This window comes from Hypomesus nipponensis, chromosome 23 (assembly GCF_054491055.1).
Source record: "Hypomesus nipponensis isolate SF chromosome 23, ASM5449105v1, whole genome shotgun sequence".
Classification (NCBI taxonomy): Eukaryota; Metazoa; Chordata; class Actinopteri; order Osmeriformes; family Osmeridae; genus Hypomesus; species Hypomesus nipponensis.
The window spans coordinates 7,236,471-7,264,075 of NC_140383.1; the positions used below are offsets into that span (position 1 = coordinate 7,236,471).

Here is a 27,605-nt window from a genome sequence, read left to right on the forward strand (position 1 = left end):
ATGATGGACATTATTACGTTTTAATATAATGAAAATGATTTTCAGAATCAGAATAGAATTAATCGAAAACATTCTGCTAAAGGCCTATGATGCGCGAGACGGCGAGAGTGTAAAGGGAGGGGGGACTGGTGCCACCGCCTCCCATTGACGAAAACATCGCATCGCAGTTTGAATCTATCAACTACCAACAGTAGTGAAGTGAAACAAATCAAAGTGGTCTCAAAAGCTGCTACTCCTGCAACCCATTCCGTACTAGTAGAGAGCTGTCATCGGAAAAGGAGGTCTGCTGCGGATGCTGGTGAGATAACGTTGATCTAAATCTCCTCCCTTCTGCGAGAGTCAACACCGGTGGCATTCGCGCCCTGGATGGCTGGCCTTGGCACTCCGTTGTGACATTTATTTTGCGAGGATACTGACCTACAAACTAAACTACAATGACCGACCCAGCTGCTCAAGACTATCCGGTCCCGGACCTCACAATTCTAGATCCCTCAGCTGTGCGAAACGGACAATGCGCTCCGGATGGCAATCTATCCAAAAGACCGAGTCAAGCCGATCCTTTTGGTATGGACCGGGACCAAGAGATGAAAATCACCGACAGTGTTGAGGGTCAAGGTATTTCAGGCATTACATTTTGTGTTAAGGCTGTATTTGTTTTGTTGTTTACAAATTGCACATTTTAGAAAGTTTTGATTATCTGTATAAACCCCTCACTAAGCAATTTGGAACACTTTATCGATCAACATAATAAACACACAGTCTACAACATACTACGTTTTATAATTTGTATTCTTTTTATTTGTATTTTATCAGTCCCTGCCAGATGTTGCGGCACTGAAATAAGTTGTTTCTGTTGCCTATAAATATTTTCAAGGGATGCAAATCCCCAGGTCCAAAATCCACTAGGTTAAACGGTACATGTTTTATTTTCACTACATGTGATCTCTCTCACAAGTTGTAGTCATGTTCCTGCTTTATCCCTCCATAGAATGCAAAGATCAAGTGCTAAACATTCCTGCATGGATATGAAGATTTATCTTAGCCTACCCTTGTAATCCTTTTAGTCATTGACTCAATGTTCCTCCATGTCCAGTTGTTGACTGATATTGTGTTTTTCTTGGATCTGTATTTCAATGGCATGAGTCCGACCGAGTGGGTGCCTCTAGACAGACTCGTTTTCAGTAGTACAAGACTTAAAAGACTGAACAAGAACGGTTTTGAATAAGCAAGAGGCTAACACACATTGGACAAAATGTAATTTTTTGCATTAAAAAGGAGTCTGCATTCAAAAGCCCTGATTCGCCCCCCCCACCTCAACCCACCCAAATAGGCTGCTGCCTCCATCTCCGTCAGCTTCAGTTCGAGACTGTAGATTTTCACAGATCACTGCAGTCGTTTTAATAGGTTTCTCCAAAAACATACTGTAGTATGCAAGTGACAAACAGGCCAGCCATCTTTCCATGTTGGTTGGTGGTGACACCGAAGTGTCATGAGATGTCCCAGTCATTCCACCACTGTAGATTTCTGGTAAAGTTCACCACCCTACCCATTTGTTACCCGGAATAACCTTAAGCAATCAATTCAAGGTTTTGAATAATTAATCTTTTTAATTGAGTTGTGGCATTCAGGACACTTTGAGAAATAATACAATTTCTGGGTGAATGTGTGTGTTGGGGTACATTACTAATTCATTTATCCAGTGTTTTTGTGTGCGTGTATGTTTGTGTATATGTGGAGGTGTGTGTGTGTGTGTGTGTGTGTGTGTGTGTGTGTAGTGGGGGTAGAGCACATGCTCTCACTGCTGATCCTAGACATGTGAGTTGAGCAAGGCTGCATTCTCTTCTCCCTCACTTCCCCTCCCCCCCTCCCCCCCAAACCTTACAAAGGCTCACTCATGCAAAACACAATCCAATGAAAAATTATATTTACACTTATATTTAAATAGAAAAGTAACTGCATCACATTATACACTTCACACATTTACATCAGCCAAACAAAATCCAATTATAGATGTATTAATATTTAATTCATGCTAAATTCCCTACTAAATAAGTATTGCTGAACTTCATAGGTCCATGTTATTCTATCGACTGGCCACTTTTAAGATGACCAGAGATTGTGAGATAGTGGACAGATTTGACCCCTGGACTGTTCTTGTTTTCATCCCTAGGGAGACTCAAACAGGGGTCGTTGTTTACAGCACTCAATCATGCAGCCAGACTAGGTGGTCCTGGGTCAGTGCATCCGATCCCTGTTTGAGCCCTGACCTAATCTGCTAGCAATCCCCTCAAATACTGATCATAGATCTGTCACTAAACTCCCACGTCTTCAATAGACTCCTTCTATTAAGGCTAGGATAAAATTTGGCTTAAGAAATAGACAAAGGTTATTAGTCTCTCTCTCTCTCTCTCTCTCTCTCTCTCTCTCTCTCTCTCTCTCTCTCTCTCCCTTCCTGCTTGGGCGATCACTATGCCACTTGTCAGCACTGCTCTTACCAGCATACTTAATTCAGCCCTATCACAGACTCCAGCGAACTAGTCTACCCTGCCATGTCTAACAGAGCTGTTTTGCCAAGCTGATTAGGTATGACTGCCTTCTAGCTGGCAGTGTGTCACCTCATACTTTCTCATGTCGACTGCTAAAATAGATTCTCAACAGCCCAGTCCTTTCTGGATGCATGAGGAGGAGGCATGGAACTAACCCAGAATGCTTCTGGAGGGAGTCTTAGCTTGTGGTTTCTTATTACTTACTGCTGATATACTACTTACTTCTTCACACTAGCATGAACTAATATGATGTTTCACCTGATCCCAGGTCTGCTGGAGAGCAGCATGAGGCTGAAGCCCCACGAGGCCCAGAGCTACAGGAAGAAGGCCCTGTGGGTATCCTGGGTCTCCATCGTGGTCACCCTCATCCTGGCAGTGGCAGCTTTCAGTGAGTACAGAGCACTTTCTCAGTCAACACATGAATTCAACACATGAATATCTGTTTCTTTAAGAGGCCGATAAACCTACTGCGTAAGGGGCCACTGTGGTCAAGGATGCAATGTTCTTCAATCTTCATCTCAGAGGATGTTACATTGTTAGAGACACTGACAGTTTGTGGTCCTCCTCCATTGATATTCTCATAACTATGGCTTAGATGTAGCCTCAGGTCAAAATGCAATGATTGCCGGATGCTTGTCTGGTTTGTTGAAATGCAACCCATTTTAGTTGTCACTGAACATCTGGTATGAGTAAATCAGTGGGGCTCTTGAACCCTCCCAAAAGGCCAAAAGATTAAAAAATAATTTACCCACATAAAACCCTATGAAATGATAAATCCAACTAAATATTCTGGCCGTGGCACAAATAATTCAGAAAAAATAGCCATCTGGCAATATATATATATATATATATATATATTATTTTTTTTACAAAGTTTGCAGTTTTATAATTGATCAAATGGGGGGAGGGAGGGTTGTCCTGGGTTTGAGATGGTACTTTACTGTAGGTCTGGAACCTTTAGAAGAGGACAGAGAAGGGGCCTCCCATTCTGACATAACATACTAGTAATAATGAGAGAGAGAGACAGACAGACATTGGACAATGATGTGTGACAATCCGTTTAGTCTGAGCTCCTAGAATATAGACCTCTCCCTTAGGACATGAACTTTGTTGCTTCTCTACACCCTATCGGTGGATTAGAAGAGGTTCAGGTCAACTGTTTTGGTGTTTCATATTCACTTAGAAGGATTGACTTTCCGGGGAGCGGTAGCTCAGCTGCCCTGTAACCTTTTAAGCTCTGTCCCAAGAGGACACCCTTTATAGGATCTCACAAAGTGTCTTTCTTCCATTTGGAGATGACTTTTTCTTTAGTCTGAAATGTGCAATTGAGTATGGAGCGAAATACAACCCAATGTTTGGATTCCTTTCATGATCCAGATTTTTGAAGATTAGCTGGCAAAATGGGGCATGGTTTAAGATAGTCTTCAGGAGATGTGGCTGGTAGATAGAGAGGAGGCCTGGGAGCAACACGAAGCAGAGACCTCGACCTGGACTATCAAGTTAAGGAGAATCTTCTTTCTGCCTGTGTCTCTAGCTATCTTTATCTTTGTCTCTATCCTTGTCTTTCTGTGTGTGTGTGTGTGTGTATCTTCTTCTTAGTAGTTCGCATCAGACTGCGGTGCATTTGGGGGAGTTGTTATTTGAGAGAATTTAAGTCTGTCAGAGAGAGAGTAGTAAACAGAGAAACCTCATTTATATTCCATTGCGGTACCAATTAGTATGACATTTGGAATTGATTTGAAGTTAATGTCAATGAGCCAAACATACATCTGAATGTTATCTTAAATGAGATGCTGTTTTGATTTAGAGTCACTCTTTCATAATCATTCCTATCTACCTACTGCATATCTTTGTTAAATCTTTTCATTGTAACCCGTTAAGCCTCACACCCTCGCACTGCAGTAATGGAATAGACCTCATTAACTGAATATTAAATGGGGTATTCCGTTATGCAGAGAATACCATTAATGTGAACCATTTGTATTCTGCGTGCTAAGCAGACCTCAGCGAAGCTGCTCGATATTCAGAGAGAGCCTCCTCTAGCGGGGCTGGTTCCAGAGAGAATGCAGGCCCTTTAGCACTGTCGTAGAAATGGCCCAGTAACAAACAGGCTGCTGCTCGATCAATCTGTCCCCCTGCCAGTTCCCATTCGATGTCATGTGAGGAGCTTGGGTGGAAGAAAAGGGAGGAAGGGAGGGATCTGGGCTGGAAAAAACAAAACCTCCCATCTGAGGACTTTTTAAGCGTGGTCCATGAACCCCCATGAAACATGCAGGGAGCTAATTTGGCTGGGAGACGAGCTGAGAGACCAGAGGAGCCCTCCTCTCCATCCTCTCACCCAGGCTACCATCTCTCAGAGCAGTCTAATTAGTTTGCTTTAACCTAGTTACACTCTTAACACAAGCACACAAGATAAAAATAAACACTGTAGTTTGGTTTATTGCTCATCCAGTTGAGCACCATGAGTGTACACGGGGGGGAAGCACTGACTCCATGGTTAGGTGGGCAAATGCTTGTCAATCTGTGAACTGAATGTCCGATGAGCATTAAAACAGCAAGAAAAATCCTTTGGCTTCATATTTTTTTGTCATCAAAATGTGCCCAAATCATCATGGGAGGAGGCAGCCTGTTCCAGACGTCAAGGTCTTGTGCGCTGGTATTGTGTTTCCTGGTCCGACAGCCGTCTGCCTGTTTTGAAATGAAACATTAGCCAGCTCTCACAAACCACCAGACAGGCGCTCCCGCCTTGCACCTTGTAGCCTCCTGCTGCTGCTTCTCATCTCCACCTCTTCCTCCTCTACTTTCGCCTCCCCCTCCTCCTCCTCCTCCTCCTCCACCCACTACCCCTCTTCCCTTCACTCCATTCCCTGTGTGTTTCCTGTCAACTTCAAATCGAATGAGCACACTTAAGGTAGACAGCAGCCTCCCAAGTGCTTTTAGAGAGGAGTGGTGGAGACTGAATATCAATCCATCTCTTACAGATGATCAGATAGCATTAAGTCTGTCCTCCCTTCAGCATGACAGTCTACAATCTACTCTATGCATGCTGGATGAATAAGATGCTGGCTTCCAATTTTGAATAGAAGACCAAGTATTGATGTTGTTAGAATTTTGTTTGATTGTACTTATATTTTGAAATAAGCCTTTAGATGGTTGTGTTTATGCTGCAGTGTTATTATTTAATTTGATACACATCTATACAGACAGCTTTTTCTCTGACAGGATGTGACATAGAAAGACGTGACGGTTATGGTGAAATAGCTGCTTAGCATGGCACAAAGGAGGAAATGCCAGACCAGAACAGAAGGAACCATCTCTTCCCTTCTCGTGTCTCTAACTGATGTCTCTTATTGACCGGTGGTGAATATTACAATGCTGCTTGTGACAGACTCTTTGGGAGGCTGGAAGACTTTCTGAGAAGTAAAACACTCTCACCTGCTCTCTCTTTCTCGATCATTCTTAAGCTCTGTCTATTCCGGGGAGGAACACATGCTTATTTATTCATGCTTGTTTTCATACGTGTATGTTGCTGTAACCTATTTCTGTTGGTAAATGCCAAGCAGTGGGAAATGATGGACAACTAGGCATAGGAATACAAAATGGAATGCATTTGAAATGTTTCATATATGCATATGTTTTTCCTTAATAATAATAATAATAACATCTAAGTGTTATTTACAATCAGCTGCAGTACCTTGATTACAACATTATACATTAACTACTTTATGGAAAACGTCTGAGTGTCTTCACAACAATGTGTGTTGTATGAGTCCTTCCACAAGGTCTGCTTCTACACCAGACATCATCCCTTGACTGACCTACTACTTTGTTATTCTGGTGGATTCCATGCTGAAGTGTATATAAAAAGACCCATCCCTTGGTTGTTTTTCATCATGATTGGAGTAAAATGGATGGCAAGCAATGGTTGTCCCATGGACGAGATGTGCAAGCAATAAGCCTGAGTAAGCCTTGCTGATCCTAGACCAGAGCCTGCAGTGCAGCTTCTCCCTGCAGCTGCAGCTACTGTAGTTCTTTGCTGTGGAGAAGACAGGACTGACTGATGGAGCAGATCTCATGATCAAAGTCTGAAGTGACACCTCACCCTGAGCTAACTGAGGAGAAACATGATACCGCTTCTCGGTTTCTCTGTTCTACAAGCTGACGATCACTGCCATCGTATCATGGCCAGAGGCATGTCTGGACGGACAAGTTTCCTCTGAAACATGTGTCTTTGTGTGTGTGAGATTGAGGTCGAAAGGAGCATACAAGCTCAAGTGTTTGGCAATCATTGACCATTTCTCATGCTTTATTGTAGCCATGCCGTTGTCGTTTAATAGAGGTTGCTAGGAGTGATTTTCGTATAAAGGTAGCAATGTTCCTCACAAACGCTGTGGTTTTCAGATGGCCATTTATGCAGCAGCCCCTGAGTCTGCTGTTTGAATGAATATGTCTCTATTAGGTTGGCCTAGATTACTGGACTGCAGACAGATAAACTACCGCTGTTCTTTCTCTTACTCCCTGTAGAAAGACACACCAGTAACAATACCAGTGTCTCTGACTCCTACATTACTGAAGACACTAGCCAAGTCTCTCACAGGATATTTACTTATTAGAAATCTACTCTCACGTGGGACTCATGAAATGTTTCAAACGTAACAAGTCAATGAACTGTTTCACTTCAGGATATTGAAATGACCATTTTAGTTAGATAAGGAATCACACAATAGACATCGGTCTGCTCATCTACATTCCTGGAGTGCATAAGGTCCCATCTTGTCAGTATTGTAACAGTGTACAATGCTGAAAGGGAATCAACATGTAACTTTATGTTTGGTCATGAGTTTTCTCCCACATTTCTTGGGAGCTTAACAATGGCAGTTAGAGGTTGTGCATGCCCAATTGAACATGCCCTTGTTGACGTTTGGAATGTTGCCGGATAGGTAACATTTTCATACACAGCGATTTGATGTGATGTGTATAGTGTGTTATATGGATCCCAAAGTCAGAAATCCTCAGTGTAAACAACAGGACAGCGATGAGTGGCTGATACAGGAAGTATGACTCCTGCCAGGCGTCACGCGAAACACTTTCCTCTCTCCATGACGCAACAATGACACAGCGACTCAACAACCAGCAAAGTCATCCTTACAATGCAGACCATAACCGGCAACAGGCATGGCTGTGTGTGTATGTGTATCTTGTTTATTGATTACAAGGGCCTCTGACCATCAAACTCGAGTCTTTCCAACAACACAAGTGTGATGAATTGTGCAAGGCCTCTGACCGTTAAACAGTGTTTCCTCATCTCAGAAGCGACAAGTCTCCATCCTGACACACAGCGTGGAACACTGGGCATGTGACTCTGTCCGTGAGATCTCCAGATTCACAGAAACGTCCCTCTCCCTCACATTACACGCTGCTGTAAGTCTTCCCCTAATGTGTTCTTTATTGCTCCGGAGGGAGAATGGTGTGCCTACTGTCAACATTTAGCTGGTAGTAGTTAGAAAGTGATTATCTATGTATCTACCAAGATCAATAATGATGTCATAAGTAGTGACATGACTACACGCAAGTAGTATCTGGATATAGTTTGAGACTGAAACCTGTGTGGTCTCTGTCACCTTGGCCCTTGTGTCCCTCCCCCCCTCCTGGTAAATCTATTGAAGCATGTCATTGCAAATCAGGCCTTCCCCGTTTTACAGCTATAAGTATTGTTTTTTGTCATACATAAAGCACAGTTTGTTACAAAGAAAGAAGTTCACATATTGTAGTAGAATAATGGAACCGTTTGTCTCAGTGTTTTATTGTTTGTTGTATTTGTTGTAAGTAGTTGTTTATCTGATACTTCAGTAAATGGATCACTGGTGGTAAGGCCTTGGGTTTAGATTCACATTAATACCACACCCTGATGTACACTTCTTATGGGATTAGTCACATTAGGTCTAATCTGGGGAGTCTGTGGGTAAGAATTCATCCCAGACTACTAACCACTGCCCACTAAAAGAACTCTGAGAGCATACTGATGCTAATCTCACCATCACACTAATTTACTCTTCCGTGCTGTTACACTCAGAGAGCTTACACAGACTAAAATAGATTAATTTACACGAAACAAACCCATGGCACAAATGTTCCCCGCTGCACTCACCACATGCTCGTTTGTACGAGCATGCATGTGTGTTTGTTTATAGGTCCATTGACCAGCGTAGCGAGAGGTACTGTGTGTGTTCTGTACATTTAGTCAAGGTGCAGGTGTGCAAAGGTTGAGTAAGCTTCATGCCGGAGGCGGGGAGCCAATGGCCCCATTTTTTATGTGTGCTCTCGTCTGGTCCCCTTGGCAACAGTGTGCACCTGCACAGCGCCTTCCTATCAGAGATGTCAGGCAGAGGCTACCCATCCTTTACCATCAGGAACCGGCAACGGTTGAACAATGGCAAACCTTGAATCCTCTCTCCTCGCCTCCTCCTCCAGAGGACGAGCGAGGATGGGAGGAATCAATAAGAGACCATGGAGACCCAGCCCTCAACTCCTGTTACTGGGTTAGAGTATGAGCTGATTAACCTGATTTACTGTCCGATCGAGCGACTTGTTTTTTAGCCCAATCAGGTATTATGACTCTGTTGTATCACACGTGGCCCTGGGTGGTATTCCTAACAGGAGACAAAGTAGTGGTCTTACAATAACAGCCTGAGTCACTATCACTTGGTCAGCTGTGTTTTGAGGTGGAAGCATGTACCAGTGCAGCTTTAAATGTGCGTCTCCGGTCTGGGGAAGTTGAGGTTTTTATGCAGGTCATTTGAAACGCACAAGAATCCATATTTGTGGGCATCTCAAACGTTTTCACTTGAGGTAATTATTAAATATTTCCCTTCTGTTCATCCATCTGTTGAAGATCATCCCAGTATTTTCTTTGCTCTTATCAGCACCAGCTATTTATATTCCTACCAGGCTGAAAACAGAGTGAGAGTGTAGGGTGTGATGGGGGACGTGCCACAGGGGAGGGCGGTGTGTATGTGTGTGAATGCATGTGTGTGTGTGTTACATGTGCATCTGTGAGAGTTTGTGTAGTGTGTGGTTGTGCGATGTCCCACATAGCTGATGAGGATGTGCAGAATTTCACACCCACTTTAGGTGGCCCGGATATCTCAGCCTTGTCTGGTATATCGGCTAGGGCTCTGCCCTCTCCTCAGAGTCCAGATCTGGTGAGTTTATCCATGATGCTATTCTCACCTCTCACCCTCAAGACCAGCTGTGTCATTAGATCAGAACCCACTCTACTCACCTCCCCTGTCCCTCAACGGAGGGCAAGAGCTGAATTATTAACAGTCTGGAGCACACAAACAAACTGCCACCGTCAACATGAAACTCATCCAATCACTGGGTATCTTAGTTGCTTTAAAAATAAATGTTATGCACTAGGAAGGTAATGTGCTGTCTTTATCAGCAGAGAGATCTAAAAAAAATAGGTTTCTCAGAGAAATGTCACATTTTCATCCATTTAGTGAAAAGAACATCTTTGTCTATTATGAAGGAGCCTGGTTCTTTGTGTCAACCAAATTTCTTAACTTGCAAATGTATTACAGTGTGCATTAACTGGCACCAGGAGGGAAGGCAATCTTTCCTTTATTCATAATGCACAGTACTGTATGTAACCACTGACCTTCATCAGATTGATCATCTTCTGCTTCCTAACAGAAGTCATCTTAGACTGTGAGCAGGCTCTTGGGGAGAGGGTTTGGGCAAAGAGAGAGACAAAGATAATATTCATCATCCTCATCATCTGACTATGACTTTAGTCCTCTTCCATCTACGTGAGAATAATGGGGTATTATTAGTGAGACTCATTAAAAGGACTGGAGCAGCTGCCAAGACAACCATCATGGTCATTTCTTTGGTTATATAAAGGTATATTGGGATGAGTAAAATGTGTGAGAAGTCACATAGTGGTGGCATGGATTCAGTATATCCACTCTGATATAGTATTGATTGCCATATATCAATTTGCAGCTGAAAGGTTGAAAGCAAGTGTATTCCTGCTCTGTCTGAATTTCTTGGATACATAGCAGGATATATTAAAGCATGCTCTTGAACACATACCGCTCTTGAGACATCTGACTTGCACTCAATTCACAGGCAATCACAGGGCCACCTTTTCCTTAGACAATCAAGGGTCCTTCAGTCTGTGCCATGTCTCGGTCAGATGGAACTCAATGACACAGAGTTGCACTGTCCTCTTGGCACATCTCATACACGTGAAATACACACAATATAAAGCAACAGAAGTATACAATATTAGTCCAACATTTTCCTTTAGAATTTCTATAATTTGTTTATGAGAAACCTCTTGCAACCTCTATGCTTTATGTCTAGACAACTGTCATGCATTGGAATTTATGAGTTTGTGAAATTTGTATGAGCTACACCGTGAATTAATAGCGTTGGCTTGTTTTACTGTCAACATTATGACCACCCTAAGATCAGCCCACAACAAGATACGGCATTCTTGTGTTTTTTTTTTGTGTTAGATGGTCTCAACTTTAGTATTATTCCACTGAAGCAATTGTTGCTTACAATTCCTCCCTGGCCGGTATTTCATCTTGGTGGATTTAAAAACTAAACTTGAGTACTGTGTACAAGCCACATGACTTCTAAAATGCAGAAGATTCAGCTTCTTGTGACAGTAGTTCGTACTTTGTTCTGTCCGAAAATAAATCTAGCGACTAAAACAGACAACTCGACACTTTGGCGTGAAAATGATATTCGACAGCACTGAAGGTTTCAATTCCTTTGTTAGCCATCCATCTCTTTGCTCTCGCTTTTGTCCAGTCACATCCTCTCTTTTCTCTCCTCCACCGTCTTTTTGGCAAGGTGTGAGGGGGGGTAGCTGCAAGACTGGAGGGACCTCAAAGGACGCACCTTTTTCCATCCTCTAAAAGCGGAGAGACAGAGACATTGAAAATCGACAATAGAATCAAAATAGATTCGGGCACTGAGTCAGCGTTGGAAACTATTAATTTTTCAGCAAGGAAGGAATGTTTTTTTAGGTGTTGGTTGACAGTGTGAGTTTTTAGTTGCCTGTTTTTAGAGTTTGGATTAGTCCGTGATGTATCGGTGTTGTAAAAAGTTTTTAGAAAGGGGTAGAGCTGGCCATCCTATTGGTTGGTAGAGCGTACCATGCCTCTATTGGTTGCCAGGGGAGGAAATGAGGATAACAAGGCTGTCATGAGAGGTGTGGCTGTGGAGTGTGAATGGTAGGCTTTCTGTCTGCAGTCACCCATTACTTGCCCCCCCTAGTGCTGTGAGGGCTAGGCCCTCTTGGCAGCAAGGAAAGGGAACATCTGACTCATCCAGCCTTCTGTTTATCAGTTAGTCCATCCCATTATCTTATATTACATCCTTTAATATGACTTGATACAAATAGGATTTCTTGAACATTTTGTATACATTTGTTTTTCACAGATTTCATCAAAAAAGGATCATGTCATGAAGTACCTTTGCACTGAACGTTTTCCTCACCAAATGTGATTTCTTATAGTTATAACTACCCAGAGAGACTCATTGATTTAATGCCCTTGACAAGCTATCATGTTTCATACCTAAAGCAAGCATTGTATGGCCCTATGGAATTGTTAGGTTGTATGTTACAGCTTTTAAAGGCTGTGTCTTAGTACTGTTGAACATTTCATAAAAACTCACTGATATGTTTCTTCAACCTGTTAGGAGTGAATTGCTGGAGTGTTGTTTTACAGAATTACTATCTGAGAAAGAAAATACATTGTCTCTTGCTCTGGGAGCGTTTAATTAGGCCTTGCCAATGACTGGTATGATGGATGACTCACTGTACCAATGACATCAGACAATTAGTGTTGATTAACGATGTCTCAAGCCTTGTTTGTGTTGTGTTTGATTACAGAGACACTCCTCATCATTGTTCCTGTGGTATAGTGGCACACATTAATATCACTGCAATGATTAGTTATGGACTAAACCGGTGAAACGCTCTACCGATCTGGTCTTGACTGCACTTCTCATGAGTTTTATCCTGTGTAAACCAAGCCTTTATCTGAGAACCCAGACTGACGGACATAGAGATGCAACACAACACACTGCAGGTACCATGAGTGTTGTCTGCACCACATAATTCAGAAGAATGGACAATCAATTTTTAGAGAGACAAAGGTGAAACAGGCAGTACAAAAACATCTCGTTCTTGTAGAGGTGAAAGACACGCTCAGGTGCTCGAGTTTTCACATACCGTTATAATTTATTCAGGGAAATGTCATGTTCACTGTCTTGGCTTGAAATATTAATTTGGTGTAGCCTAGTTAGATCAAAGAAAGAATGAATCAAAACATATTTATTGCAACTCCTTTGATTTCCTACAAACCATACTTGGAAAAGAATCAAGTTTGTTTGTTATGACAGAAGTGATACCCCGTACCCCCCAGTGAGAAGCAGTCTTTCGTCTTTAGACCCCATGAGTCTCTGTCTGATTATGCAAGAGGCTGCCTTAAACCTCATCATTATAAAACTTCTAACCACCACGCATTGTGGGATCAGAATAACGACATGCTCGTTTACAGAACTTTGAATTGATTATTGGGTAAGCCACAAAACAAAAGGTTGCTCTCTTCAGCTTCAGTAAGCAGTGAAAATGAATGTCCTCCCGTGTTTACTCACTGCTGTTCTAATCAGCATCTTCCCAAGGTCAAGCATGCTCCGAAGGCTGGACAAGTGGATCACTTTGTATGACGGATGCATATCTGTCCCAGTTAGCTCTCTTGTGTACCATCATCGTTAAAGAATCATTCCTTTGTCCAATTACCTCAACCAGTACCACCAGTTTGTGTGTGTGTACTATACCTTTGTATACCTGGCTGTGTGTTTTTACCCGCGTGTGTAAAGAACTAGATTGTAGATATACAGCAGCAGTGTTATTCTCTCATGCAGTTGTCCAGGAGTGATGGATGTAGAGTGATGGATGTTGGGGCAATGGCCAGCTGGCTTCGCCAGAGGCTGCATCCAGACAAAAGTCATTACATCGATAAACAGCAGCACGCAGACATGCCTCAAGAGCTGGCTGTGTACATCTTGTTGATAGCCTGGATGTCACCAATACAGCTCTTTCAAGGCTGACAAACTGAGTCACTGAACTAATGTGTAACTAACTGCCTTATTTGCCAGATGAACTGATTGTTCATCGATCAGATGAAACCCACTTGTTTCAGCAACTGACAGCTACAAAGCTCATATTACGATGATGATGATATCGACAATGTGGCTGTGACTTATGAGCATCAATGCCTTGTAAACTGTCCTCTGACTTTCAGGAAGACATAGTGAAACCAACCAGCTTTCCTTTGCAGAATAATCATCAGTAACCTTTTCAAATGACTCACATGACTTCAACATGTTAGTAATGCCAAGTTAACACAGCAGCGGCACAGCCTAATGTGTGAAAATCTGATTGTGCAACCCTTTGATCCGAGCAGGTTGAACAGTACCAAACAAGGTCAAATGAGCGTACAATGATCAAAATAGTACTTGTTAACCAAGTAATTAAAACCAAATACACCAAGGAGGTTGTTTAACATAAATAATTGGGACATCAAGTTGTGCGAGTACTGAAACAGGCAGGAAACAGCAGGCAGGCCAGAGCAGGCAGGCGAAACCACACCAACACTCCAAGGATTGTTGCCTCTATAGTGTGAAAAGGACAGACGGACGGACAGACAGACAGACAGACAGCAAGGGAGTGAGAGAGCCTCTACGATTTCAACAGGGTCTGACGGAACAGGGACAGGCTGAAGGGGATGGGAGGATTAGGGAGATATGAACAATGTTAGCTGTTTGAGCATCTAAGCTCAAACCAAAATAAACTGAAATAGAGTACTGAACTGAAAGTGTCACTGATAACTTTCAACCTTTTATATTTCCCACTTTGTACCACTAGACTTCTCAAATTAGCCCAGACTGAGCCTGGATAATGAGGTCTAAGCGGTTTGATTTCAAGCTACTGCTGTGCAGTTTATGCCAGGGGCAATTTATGGTCCTTAAAGATTTACAAGTAAATACTGGTTAAGTAAACAGCGGTGCAAAGTTATTTGGCCTAATGTGAAGTAGATTGACCTCACAGTGCCTATGTGATTTGAGTGTGAATTGAATTGTTCTTCATTGTGTGTACAGTGTGCATTCTGTACTCTTTACCCTTTTCAACTCGCAATGTAATTCCCAAGGGAATTGTTTGAACAATCTTTCCCTGGGGTAACACTAGACCAGCCTCATCCTTAGCCACATTAACCTCCTCTGAATCCTTAATGACTCATGTTGAAACTGACTCCCTTCTCCAAGTCTGCCTGTGTGGCTGATGCTAGAATAAAAGATAGCCATAAAAAAGGCTGTAAATTACATCATATTTGTCCTAAATTCTTCAGTTGTCATGTCGCTGCACACCCAACCCCCTCCCACAGTACAATGTACATCAGATCAGTTGGAGCTCTAACTGTTCCTCACTGCTAGATCCTCTGTAATGCAAATATGCTTTTCAAAGGAGTATGCAGTATAACTAGTCAGCAATGTGCAGGCAATTTGAAAGTTTACTCTACGGATTTGCAGAAAGAAGTTGTTGTTTTTTTGCTAAGAATGAAGCGAAAGCTTAGGGCTGTCTGCAGTTACGGTAGAGAAAGTCCTCTGGGATTTAATTAGGGCTAGAATCAGTGGTGAGTTGATATTTCATGTTCAGAGGGTTGCTCTGAGCTTCTCTCAGTGATTGTAGTGAACAACAACAGACCCTGGGAAGGTGAAGGAGATGCTGCTGGGCCTAATGCCAACACTGGCATTTAGAGGGAGGAAGCACCGAGGTGTCCTGCATGACACACAGCGTGATGATCCCCACTAATGTCAAGCCATTTACTCAGGAGACATTGCAACTCTGTGGGCTTACAAGGCATGTACCCTCGGTTGAGTTTGTTTTATTCTCAGTGGGCTCCCTCAGTCTGTATTTATTTGTTTTATTTTAAAGGCAGTATTTGCAATTTAAAATATAAAGGTCGCTATTTGATGCACCCCTACCAGATAATAGCTTTCATGTAATTAGCATCTGTAGTCCCCCCAAAAGTCGTGAGGTACTCAGGCGATCCAGTTTGGAGCTGGCACTGCCTGTATTATATGCTGTGCTCTGACAACATCCCAGCCACATCTCAGGTGGCACCTCTAACAGCAATAAGGGAGAGGCAGTTGGGGGAGGAGCCTGAAGGGAGAGGAGGAAGGGGGAGGAGGGAGTTTAGAGGGGTTCTCCCTAGTTGAATGTTTGAAGGCAGAATGAAGTTCCTGTAAGAGATGAGGGTGTGGCTTTGTGTTTCGTTTGGTGTTTTCTCCCCGTCTTTTTGTCTTCCACTTGAGCTCAAAGCTTCCTGATTCCTGATTGGTCCCTTCTGGTTCCCTCAGCTAACCACTCATCTGTCCTCTCTATAACAACCAATCAGCATCCCCCAACTTTGCCTACAAAGGCCCCTCTCCTCAACACCCCAGGAGAGCTGTGTTGTCCACAACCTTGTGTTTTTGAGATTCTTCATCGCACCTTTGTTAGTGACTTTGTGATTGTGTTCGTACATTTATGATTTACTCTTTGTCAAAGAAAGTATTTATTCCTTTTTGCACCTACACACAAGCCTTTGGTTTTATCCCTGGCAAGGGAAAAGTGGAGAGGCAAACCACACATGGGTCTACACTCCCATCACGTATGTTTATATTTACATTTATTCATTTAGCAGACACTTTTATCCAAAGCGACTTCCAAGAGAGAGCTTTACAAAGTGCACAAGTCACTGATAATAACAACAAGATAGAGCCAAAGCATTGAGAGTAGCCAAAACAAGAAGCACACATTGTGAACAACCAAAAAATGAGTGCCAAAGGGAAGAACCATAAGAGCATGTAGTTAGAAAGTTACAATTTAAACAACATGAATCTCTAAGTGCAAGTGTGCCTGTAGAAAAAGCAGCAGCAGTAAAAAATCAAGTATGTTACCATCATGTTCCCTTCATACATCTACCCTCTTACTGTACGGGCGTGGGTCAGCAGGGTTACATTCCCCTTTCCCGCCCTGGGCACACCGTCCCCCTGGGGGAGGGTTTGTAACAGAGGGCATAAGGGGATATAGGGCCTAGGAGGAGGAGGATGGTGGGTAGGAGAGGGAGAGGGAGGAGAATGTGGGTAGAGGAAGGAGGATGATGGAGGCAGGAGGAGGAGGATAGGGGGGGGAGGGAGGAGAGCTAGTCGTGCCCAGCAGAGTGTTATACAGGGGAGCACTCAACCGGAGCGGCCCACTGCTGCACAGAACAGTAGGTCCTGAATTATTTAACACAACATATTGCAGCTGAGCAGCGGGGCGCAGCCACTTGGGATGGGACTACTTCTATACTGGACTCCCTGTGAGGTTGCGAGGGTGGGTGGGTGTGTGTGTGCACGCATGTGTGTGCACGTGTGTGTGTGCATGTGTGTAGGGGAAGTTATGGATGCTCTGAGACCTAATAAAAGGCCATCTAAAAGCTGTTCATTAAGTTATAATGAGCTGCCGCAGACTGGAGACCAACCAAAGAGTAAAAGCTGGATTAATGCTCCTTAACAAACTTAAAACCTCACACCTCACCACACATCGTGCGAATGAATGCGGGAACACCCTTCACCCTCTCCCTCTCTCTATCTTTCTCTCTCTCTGCATCTAGACAATCTGTCACGCATCTGGAGGAGGGAGGCAATATGAAAGGAGATTATCTATGATGAGTCCTCTGAATGGAGCCCAGCATCATTGACTTGCATGGCTTGCCTGCTCAGACGATGGTCTCCCCCATCTCAATCCTCGCTCTCGCCCCACCTTCACCCGCCCAGTAATGTAATCTCACACCCTACTTTCTATCTGCGTCTCACCCTGGGGGCGAGAGGGGAAGTAATTACAGTTCTCGTTAGGTGCAAATGATTCCCAGAGCTATTTATCAAAGCAGCCAATGGAGACGAGGTTTGGAATGAGGGATTTCCGTGTGATACTCCAGTTAACAGGCCTGATGCAGATCAATAGATAATTAGTTTGGTTAAATTAGTTAAATTATTGTTAGATGGGAATCGATTGGTTTCCTTTTGGGATGGAGGGAAACAGGCTGTTACAGATCAAGGAAAACTCATAAACAGAACCACATCTAAGCTAGGGTAGTGGAGGTGGTTCAGTGAGTGAGTGGAATCATAATGCCTCAGGTCTTAGTGCTAAGGTGCTGCCTGAGCTCAGATGGATCAAACAGTTTAGTGATGAAGCCAAACAGTCAGTCTAAAGTTATTGGCTACACATGGCTTTAAATGAGCAGAAAAATGAGCAGAAAAACCAGAAAGAGACTGCAGTTACTTTTGTTTGTTGCGACTTGCGTCCCTGAGCACAGAACCTCCACTCTTGCCAACAAAGCCAGCATCTGACCAGAGATTACATAACACTCAGATCACTAGACTTCTTGCCAAAGTCATTACCATTGCTAAACAGTGTAAGAGTCTGGTGTTTACAGCTCTTGAGGGCCAAGTAAAATCCTATTTCCCAAAACAGGAAGCTAAGGTAACCGTGAGGCGGCTCTGCCTGCGTGACTCCACTTCTCCAGAGGAGAGCTGAACGATTGAGAGAGCAGTTGTTTAACAGTTGGGTGAATCGATCAGTGCAATGATCGATACCACCGAAAACAAGAGTCCTCGTTAATAACAAGTGCCTTCGTTTGGAACAGAAACGACTCGGCCGGCACACCCCTCACCTCCTACCCCCCGCCCCCCCCCCCCCCACGCACGCACACACACAATCCAAGTTCCCCCACACCCTCAGCCTCCCAGCCAACACTTGCCTCCCTGTTAGATATATGTGTATCTGTCATCAGCAGAGCTAATTCCTCCTTTATGAGCTTCTTTTCATCAAACCCTGTCATCTCCAGCAGGGCTCACTCTGCTCTTCCCACAGCAGCACAACCACTGCTGCCTTGGGACGCCACGCAGAGCTGAATCAACACATGACCCGACAGTCATAAAACTGAATGTGGCGACAATCCTCTTCCCTTTCATGGAACAGAGACAACAGTAGATATACGTGTGGTGTCGACTTGTAAAGCGCACATGAAGATAAGCAGGACATACTGTAGATATGGACAGTTTGTACAGAGATACTCCTCATTTGGACAGGATGAAAGGCCCGGTCCCCTGGTGGACACCCTGTTCCTCTCCACACCCTACTGCAGCGTCAGGCCCCAGGAATGTAGACAGTCACACGTAGAGGCTTACACTGCCTGACCCACTTCTCTGCTTCACTGGCCTCCTCCATGGAAACCTCAGCCAGAAGGATACCGTGTCTATGTGGACATGAAAGACCCTGCAGCCTTGTTCTCTAAAGAAGGTTGTGTGGGTGATGTACAGTGGTCTGGGACTTTTGTTGACGCATTGTTTGCACATTATACAACAATCATTTGTACAATGGATATACAAGAGCCCATCACGTCATTGTCATGGTGACATTCAACTGTACTTGTGCTTTCAAAAGACATTTTAATCAGTCTTGAAAGCTGAGAGGAGAGAGGATAGGAAACAACAGCTCCTGCGACAGACTTGTAGAGGCCGATCAAACGATCGAGAGAGGAGGAGATGAAAGCCCAGCTGAAGTTAACACAAACAAACTCCAGCTTGCCCTCACATCGCCCGTTTCCATAGTGATCTGCCTGGCGACGAGTGCTCTCGTGGGACTGTGCCCTGAAAACAGATAGAGAAAGTAAGGGAGATAAGAGAAAGAGAGACAGAGAGAGAGGGAGAGATGGAGGGAGAGAGAGACAGAGAGAAAAAGAGAGAGAGAGAAAAATTGAGAGAGAGAGGTGAAACCTAATACCCCACACAAGGACAAGACAGAAGTCTTGTTGATGGTATATTCTTTTATAAATATGTTGAGGTTTAAAACAGACACGCTGTAAAACCCTTGCTAATGCATTGTTGATTAGCAAGGGTTGAAAAAAACAAAGATTGTTGCTCTGTCTTCTTGTAAACCGTTAATTTTCATACGTTATACCTGCTAGACGTACCCCCAAAAAATTCTGGTGGACTGTATAATTATGTTTAATTCATGTTGACCCTTGAGGTGTGATCATTATAATGCAAAGAACTATAAAGAGATGGGTTATCAATGTTTTGATTTCCGAGTTAACAGGAACAAAATGAATCCACAATTATTAAGTACTCATAGTGGAGAGAATTAGAGTGAAGTATTATAATTAACATAATGAAGACCTAATGAAAAGTAGGTCTTCAATCATACCATACAACATGAATATGAATGTGTTAAATATTATAAGATTTGGAATTCCATCATAAATGTTTTCTCTTTCTGTTCCCTGCAGCTGTTTCATTCATGAGACACAGCGCGTCAGCCTTTGGATTTGCTGTGAGTCCCTCTCCCATTTACATGTATTAATTAGTCACAAGTCACACTGCTTGTCTATTAATGCTCACCAACAGCCCACTGCTGCCATTGTTTCCTAGGTAACTGAGTTTCATGGGAGAACACCAAGGACACACAAACATTATTACAATAAAGCAATAAAAAGACACATCGACCATATATCTAACCTGACCCACTCTCTCAGTTTAAGTATTAAAGAATGTCTTCAATAAAGAATCCCAGAGAAGCTGTAATGCTGGCTGTAAACTGGATTTCAAATGTTTTTTTTCTCACAATCTCGTTATGTTGTGTAATCACTATCTGGTTACTGGGTACCATTGCTCATTGGAATTGCAGTTAGAGCACAACATTGTTTTTCTTAAGTTGCCTTCAGGCAAGAGAGTTTGCCTTGAGTGTCAACTTTAATGAACAGTTCCATAGATTATGTAATGGTGTAATGTTCCTCTGGTTTGGACATGCAGGTATGTGGTATATGCATTGTATGTGACAGGCTATGTTTCACACATCTAATGGCAGATTATCTTCTAGTTTGACGCCTCACTGGACGTGCTCTCATCTATAATCGTGCTGTGGCGCTATAGCAACGCAGCTGCTGTGCATTCCGCCCATAGAGAATACATGTGAGTAAGATGCTTTTTGACACGTTTGAGCCGTTCGTAACTTGAACTGTAGAAGTGGCGTACACCCGCATCGGAGAAGAGACTTCAAATGGCCTTGCTTTGAATCTACCTGTGTACAGCACCAGCATCCTGTATCGGGCCATATGGGATGTTATTTTGCTGATGCGCTGTTTGTGGAGGCCTGGCCTTCTGTGTTTACATCTTCCTCCAAGTTAACACATTGCTTGTGTCCTGGCAGCCTTGTTCCTGGTACACTCAAAGCACTTCCTCCACTGTATCTCTGCCATAATGATAAAAGACCCGAGTATGCCATCCATCACACTGTATTTCCGCTAACGGCTCCCTGTCTAGGGCTAGCTCCAGCCCTGCGAGGAGGAGGAGGGAGAAGGGGAAGGAGGGATTGTTAGATGTTGATGTGGGGACTATGGATAGATGGATGGGTGAGTGGATGAAATGAATGAATGAGATGGGTGAAGGATGAGGGTGGGATGTTGTGGGGGCAGGGATTATGTAGATATTGTCCTCCCTCACAGCAGGTGTGTCCGAGGTAGATAGATGGCCATAGAGAAAGCAGACTTCAGGATCCCCAGCAGCCCAAGCTGTACCCTGTAAACCTGCTGCTCTAAACTAAGGAGAAGCTCTGCTGTTTAATGGGAACAAATCACCCCAGCTTCAGCAAAGACACACAGACACAGCTGCTGCTGGCTTGCTGCATGGGGATGTCATGAAACTCAATTTTTGTGAACTTGGCTGATTGTATTTTAATGAAAGCTTTTCTTCATACCACTGTTACAGTGCTCACCGGGATTCTCACCCGGCCTCAGGTCTCAATTCCTCATTACTCATGCCACTTGTTGCTGTCATGCACCCAATGTCAGGGCTTGGGAGAAAGAACTCCACATACTGCACTGTACCGAATTCCCAAAATGCTGTTATTTTAGTACATTACTATATTGGGACAGATGCTGCAGGAATATATCCATGAAACAAATATTTGTGTCCACAGAGCATGTGTGATTCTTGGCGTGGTGTTCATCCTCTCTTCCTTCTGCATTCTGGGGAAGGCCATTCATGACCTGGCCACCAAACTACTTCCTGAAGTGGTAAGAAACTACATAGACAAACAAACACATATGTGAACACTGTCCTTCTCAGCAACCTTCAGTCTCACCGGTACTGTACACTTACCTTCCTCTCTCTCTCTCTCTCTCTCTCTCTCTCTCTCTCTCTCTCTCTCTCTCTCTCTCTCCCTCTCTCTCCCTATTACTCTCTCACCTGCCTGTATGATGTAGTACGACTGTAGGCCTGCCTAAGCTACGGTAGGGAAGCAAAGCACACGAAGCGGCCGCCTTCATGACGCTCATGCGTCCCAGAATAGTTTTGTCTCTCTGTTGCCAGGCACACACCCCTTTCACAGCCTCTTCATATGAGCACGTCTAACATCAGAGATCTGAGAGAGGTGTCACATCAGCCTGGTGTTCACAGCCTCTGTGTGAATAAAGAGCTGTCACACGTGATGCTTTCCAACGCTGTTTTTGGCACTATGCTCCTCACAAAACCTGTGAAGCTTTCTCAGTCCATGGGGAACATTGGCAAACATGGAATAATCCGAATATATGTTGTTGTCAGTGTTGCTCTTTGAACGATGGTATACATAACCAACCTGTGTAGATCTAACAGTGCAGGTTAGCTTTGGCTCTTTCTGTCGGTCACCAAAGACCAGTATTTAGACGCTAATGCGGGGGGCCAGGGGACAGTCAACATAACAGAAGCTAATCCCAATGGAAGCAAATCATTCTTCTCCTTAGCAACCAGAGGCTCTTTCACAGCTGTTGTGTGATGTAGGCACCGGTCTGAAAATGGCCAATTAGACACATATTAGTGCCACGGGCACAGCTCCCGGATCTCCCTCCAGCCCACAGCTCTGCTTCATCCCTGTTCATCAGGATAGTGGGGGAGAGAGGAATAGAGTGAGGAGAACGACAGACAGAGAGAGGAAGAGAGTGAGGAGAAAGACACAGAGAGGACGTGTTGGAGAAACGTTGAGGGGGGAATGGAGCGGGAGAGGAAACTACAGCAAGGAGAGGAGTGAGGTGAAATATAGAAAATGAATGAGAACAGCGGGAAGGCGAGATGTTTCAGTTTGAACTGCCAGCCCCATTATGTTAATCAGTGCTGCAGGTCTTTGGCTCGGGTGGACAATCCGTCCAGAAAGGGCCCATTAGCGCTTCTTTTTGGTGATCGCAAGCGAGTTCTAAAAATATCAGTCATTTTTCTGTTCACTCTCTCTTTCTGTCTCACTCACATCTGATATATAGACTCTGTTCCTGCATCTGTTCCTCTTCTTACTGTAAATGTGAACGAGGCACCCAAATCCTCTTTGCTCCAGTTCTGGTCGTGGAGGCAGAGTGAGGCCAATGCTTTAACTTTGAACCAGATGTGGGGTTAGGGTGACAGTGTCACCTGTCAGGAATCAGTCAAGAATCTACTGTGCGTTCATTGGAGTTGATCTGTCCCGACTCTCATGTCTGAAATACACACACATCTGCAAATCGTATCCGTTTTGGTAGGCTACCATTGGTAGGCTCTGTGAATATCCTTGATTTTTCCGTCTCTGCCTGTCTGTTTCTTCTATCTCTCTGTTCTCTGTGTCTCTCTTCCCTCTTTCTCTTTTGTGCCAAAACATTGCCAGAGTGAACTTGCAAAAAATACATACAGCACACATACAAACATACTATACATGCATATCTTCATAAACTGTATACTGTATGTGTATATTTGTGTATGTGTATATACATACACAGTCCATCTCTCTCTCTCTCTCTCTCTCTCTCTCTCTCTCTCTCTCTCTCTCTCTCTCTCTCTCTCTCTCTCACACACTCTCTTCCTGCTCTCTCTCTCTCTCTCTCTCTCTCTCTCTCTCTCTCTCTCTCTCTCTCTCTCTCTCTCTCTCTCTCTCTCAAGCAGGCTCTATTGGCTCCCGGCCAAATCAGCTCTGGCCCCTGAGGTCTGCATGGAGTTCCTACCATAGGCCATTCATCACGCTGACAGGATTAGCTGGTTAGCGCTGGGGTTGGAAGAGAGCTCCTGGGGATAGGGGTCAGGGGTCATAGGTCACCCTGCTGTAGGTCAGACTGTACTAAGGTCAAAGAAGAATGGAGATATTAGAATGAGCAGAGAACCCTGTGTAGGGTCACAGGGTTCTTAGCGCAGTCACTCAAATGTGGAGCATTGTCCTGTTTTAGGGATGTCCAAATCTGTGCCTGATTAGAAAAGTAGAATGATAATTGTAGACTGTATACCCGCTACTATTTTTCATGGACAAGATCGGAAGTCCCCCAAAACATAGAATGTTTCTCCCCAGTTAGGGACGTTGCCTTCTTGCTGACCTTGTGGAGCTCGTGTTCTGCCTGCCAGCCTAGCTGCAGTCCAGTATACAATATTGATGACGAAGCTGAGTACTGCATGTGTGCATTGTGGAACACTCATTCGAAATGGATGTTTGTGCCACATTAACACTCACCCTGTCTCTCTCTCTCTTCCTTACGTTCTTTCTTTCTCTCTCTCTCTCTCTCCTTCTCTTTTCCCTTGTCTGTCTCTCTCTGTCCTCAGGACGACTTCCTCTTCAGCGTGTCTATTGTCAGTGGGATCGTATGTATTATCCTCGCAGGGCTCAAGTTCATGCTGGGAAGAGTGCTCACCAGTAGAGCACTTATTACTGATGGTAGGCTACGTGCACTCACACAAACACCCCCCCCCCCCCCCCGCCCGCCCACCCCCCACCCGCACACAGACACAAACAATAGTACAAGACTGTAAGAGCAAAATCACTTTTCAAGATTCTTTCCCAGCCTAGTCCTCACTTTACAGCAAGCAACCAACATGTTATTGTGTTTCGGACATCCAAGTGCCCCTGACTCTGGGTCTTTGTCTCTGAGGCAGGTTTTAACTCCATGGTGGGAGGCACCATGGGCTTCTCCATCCTGGTGAGCGCTGAGGTCTTCCGACACCACCCCAACATCTGGTACCTCGACGGCACCTTTGGAGTCCTCATAGGACTGATCATCCTGGCCTACGGAGTCAAGTGAGAATCTCTCTCACACACACACACACACACACAGACAGACAGGCACAGACAAATGCACATGCACACTAGCATACAAACAAATATACACAGTCACAGGTCACAGCTATGAAACCAGGCACCATCCATTGACGAACACATCACATTAGGATTGTACACATGCTGACTTAAATGATCTAACATCAAGCTGCACTGTTCTGTGTTTGTTTTCTCCTCTCAGACTGCTGGTGGACATGGTTCCACGTTTCAGACAGACCAGGAACTACGAACGCTTCGAGTGATTCACACGACAGATGGGGAAGATTGTCACCTGCATTCCTCACGTCACACTGTCCTCCTGTCTTGCACACACACACACACACACACACACACTGTACAGGAAACACACACTCAGCAGCACACACACACAAACACACACATACAGTACACACTCAAACACACAGACAAAGCACAAGCACACTCATGCCTGGAGAGACTTGGAGGGCATATGTAATGAACTACGTTTTTCTTGGTCCATCTACTGTAAAAGCCAGCAAGTGACATTTAGCTTCCTCACCACCCTCATCTGCTACTCTTTCTCCCCTCTTAACATCTTCTGTCCTTCACAGCCACTGGAGAGATCTCGGGAAGAGAGGGTTGAAGTGGATGTAGAGAAAGATGAGGTTGGATGATGAGTGTGTCAGTGTTGGGGATTGTTCCACACCCCTGCTGCTTATAACAAGCCTTTGATATGAAGCTCATTTGGTTCCCTCCAAATTACAGAGAAATTTGTGATTTTTCTTCTTTGTGTCATGATTGAGAATCCTGTGATGAGATCGTAACAACCCCTGCCTTGCCGGGTCATTCAATAAGGAGCCTTTCCAAAGAGTTAGCTCTCCTGGGACTGTGCTGGACTCAGCCCCTCTCAGAGGCTACAGGCCAAAGCTTCCAGTGCCAGACATGTGGAATATATCAGTTATTTATCAATATGTTTTGTTTGTTTGTTTACAAAGATTTATTTACATCTTGTTTGATATGTTTACAGCATAGGGATGAGGTACATGAATATTGTTATCCTGCAATGTTTTCAACTATATTAACAAATACTGCTTTTGGTTAGACCAATCTGTCTAGTGTACACTAAGAAATGTCAGTACAACAATGACCTGACATGCTTTGTTGATTGATTGAGTCATGACAGATATTTGTCCTGAAAATCAGTTTTATAAATATTTACCTTGGTAGCGTCTGGCTGCTACGCACAAACAGTCTTTAGCAAGTCTTCGGCAAGCACAACCACCCTGACGTACTGTGCAGCACAAACCTCTGACTGCCCTGGTAACTGGAAGCAGAATCAGCCCTCAAGTCAGACCATTGAGATCTCTCCCTCTAGTACTGTTTGCTTGCATTTACCTTGATGAATATGAAGCATAATCAGACAATTTAATTGTTTCCAAATGTTGGTGTAAATATAGGACATATACATGTTTGATAGACAGTTAACAGTCGGTACAGTAGAGGCAGTCATACAGTAGGTAGTGTGTGCAGTACTGTCTAAATGTGACTGGTTAAAAGCTTGTCAATGTAGAATTAGTTGAGAACTGGTAGCAATGGTCAAAGTTACAGATTCAATATTTCTAGTGTTGTTTGCTCTAAACATAGATTATTAGATTATACTGTAATTTGTATCCTTAAATCTTTACACTGTAAGTAAATCTCTTGTTGAGTTGATGCACTGTAAAATGAGTAACCTTTGAGAGTTTGTTTATCTTAGAGAACCAGGAGTGTGATTTGATCACACTTTACTTTTCTCAACTCACCAACAGCACACAGATTTGTACTGGTCACAGCCCAAACAAGACAATCATACATGTGTAAACAGATACCCAATGATAAGCACATCTTTGACATGCAAACTGTCAATCTAGGCAGGGGGTCAGTTGCTAAGTAGGGATATTTATAACTATAGAAAGATTAGCATGCTTTCTATAATATTCCCAAATGTTATTGAACTAATGTGTTTAATCAAATCAAATAGAACAGTTTGAAAATGAAATATCAAATGTTGTCACTATCATTTTATTGAGATTGGCACATTTCAGTGCTGTTGCCATGAAACAGGGGTCAGTGTGTGTGAAGACCCCCTCTATGAAGTAAAATCTGTATATTGTCAGCTGAACATAATATAGCTGTGAAATTCACTGGTGTTAGAAGCAATATTTATATGGTGGATATCTCATTTTAAATGACGCCATTGAGTGACTGTGTTTCTCTGGAATGTCACTAGATGGCAGCGTTCCCAAATGTAACTCTTCTCGTTCAGCATACTTGTAAAACCACATTTCAAAAATTGTTAAGGTATTAATTACTTGATGAATACACTGGCCTATGTATTATACCTCACAAAGGCTTTGTATTGAAGATAGACAGGGACACATAAAAACATATGCGCTGTAAAGTAGGTGGGCATAGACAGACACCTTATGACCTCACAAAGTGCAGTGTCTGTGAGTAAACATAGTACAAACTTTTTACTCGTCATTACATGAAGTTCTATGATAGCAATACTAACTGTTTTCAATGCTTAGCTTTGCATGGGCTGGCAGACCCAGACCTAATGCAACATTTTACAACTTCCCTGAGCTTCTTCAAGATGCATTCACACATATTATACTTTCAAACTATCTCTTCACACACACACACACACACACACACACACACACACACACACACACACACCTATGGACACTTACAGTAAGATATACAATAAGTCTCTGAACAACTTGAAAGTAGAACTATTTGTGTGATTGTAAATAATAAAAAAATATTATAAATTAAGTCAAACAAGGTTAATTTATGTATGACAGTGTGGAAGCTTCTTGTCATTAAAGCAACGTTTATTGAGTAATAAA

General features: G+C 43.5%; 1 protein-coding gene across 1 annotated transcript; it reads left to right on the forward strand.

Moving 5' to 3' along the window:
* tmem163a (transmembrane protein 163a) lies at positions 1–27,605 on the forward strand. The gene is made up of 8 exons (XM_084688057.1): positions 1–615; positions 2,815–2,934; positions 19,949–19,992; positions 20,539–20,630; positions 21,637–21,733; positions 24,243–24,354; positions 24,573–24,714; positions 24,935–27,605. The coding sequence occupies exons 1-8, from the start codon at positions 435–437 to the stop codon at positions 24,993–24,995; spliced, it is 849 nt and encodes a 282-aa protein (XP_084544183.1). The 5' UTR covers positions 1–434; the 3' UTR covers positions 24,996–27,605.

Coding starts and splice junctions, on each gene's coding strand:
- tmem163a (XM_084688057.1), top strand. CDS start 435: ATGACCGACCCAGCTGCTCAAGACTATCCGGTCCCGGACCTCACAATT. Junction 21,734..24,242: donor CCAAACTACTTCCTGAAGTG/GTAAGAAACTAC, acceptor CTCTGTCCTCAG/GACGACTTCCTCTTCAGCGT. Junction 24,355..24,572: donor TAGAGCACTTATTACTGATG/GTAGGCTACGTG, acceptor TCTCTGAGGCAG/GTTTTAACTCCATGGTGGGA.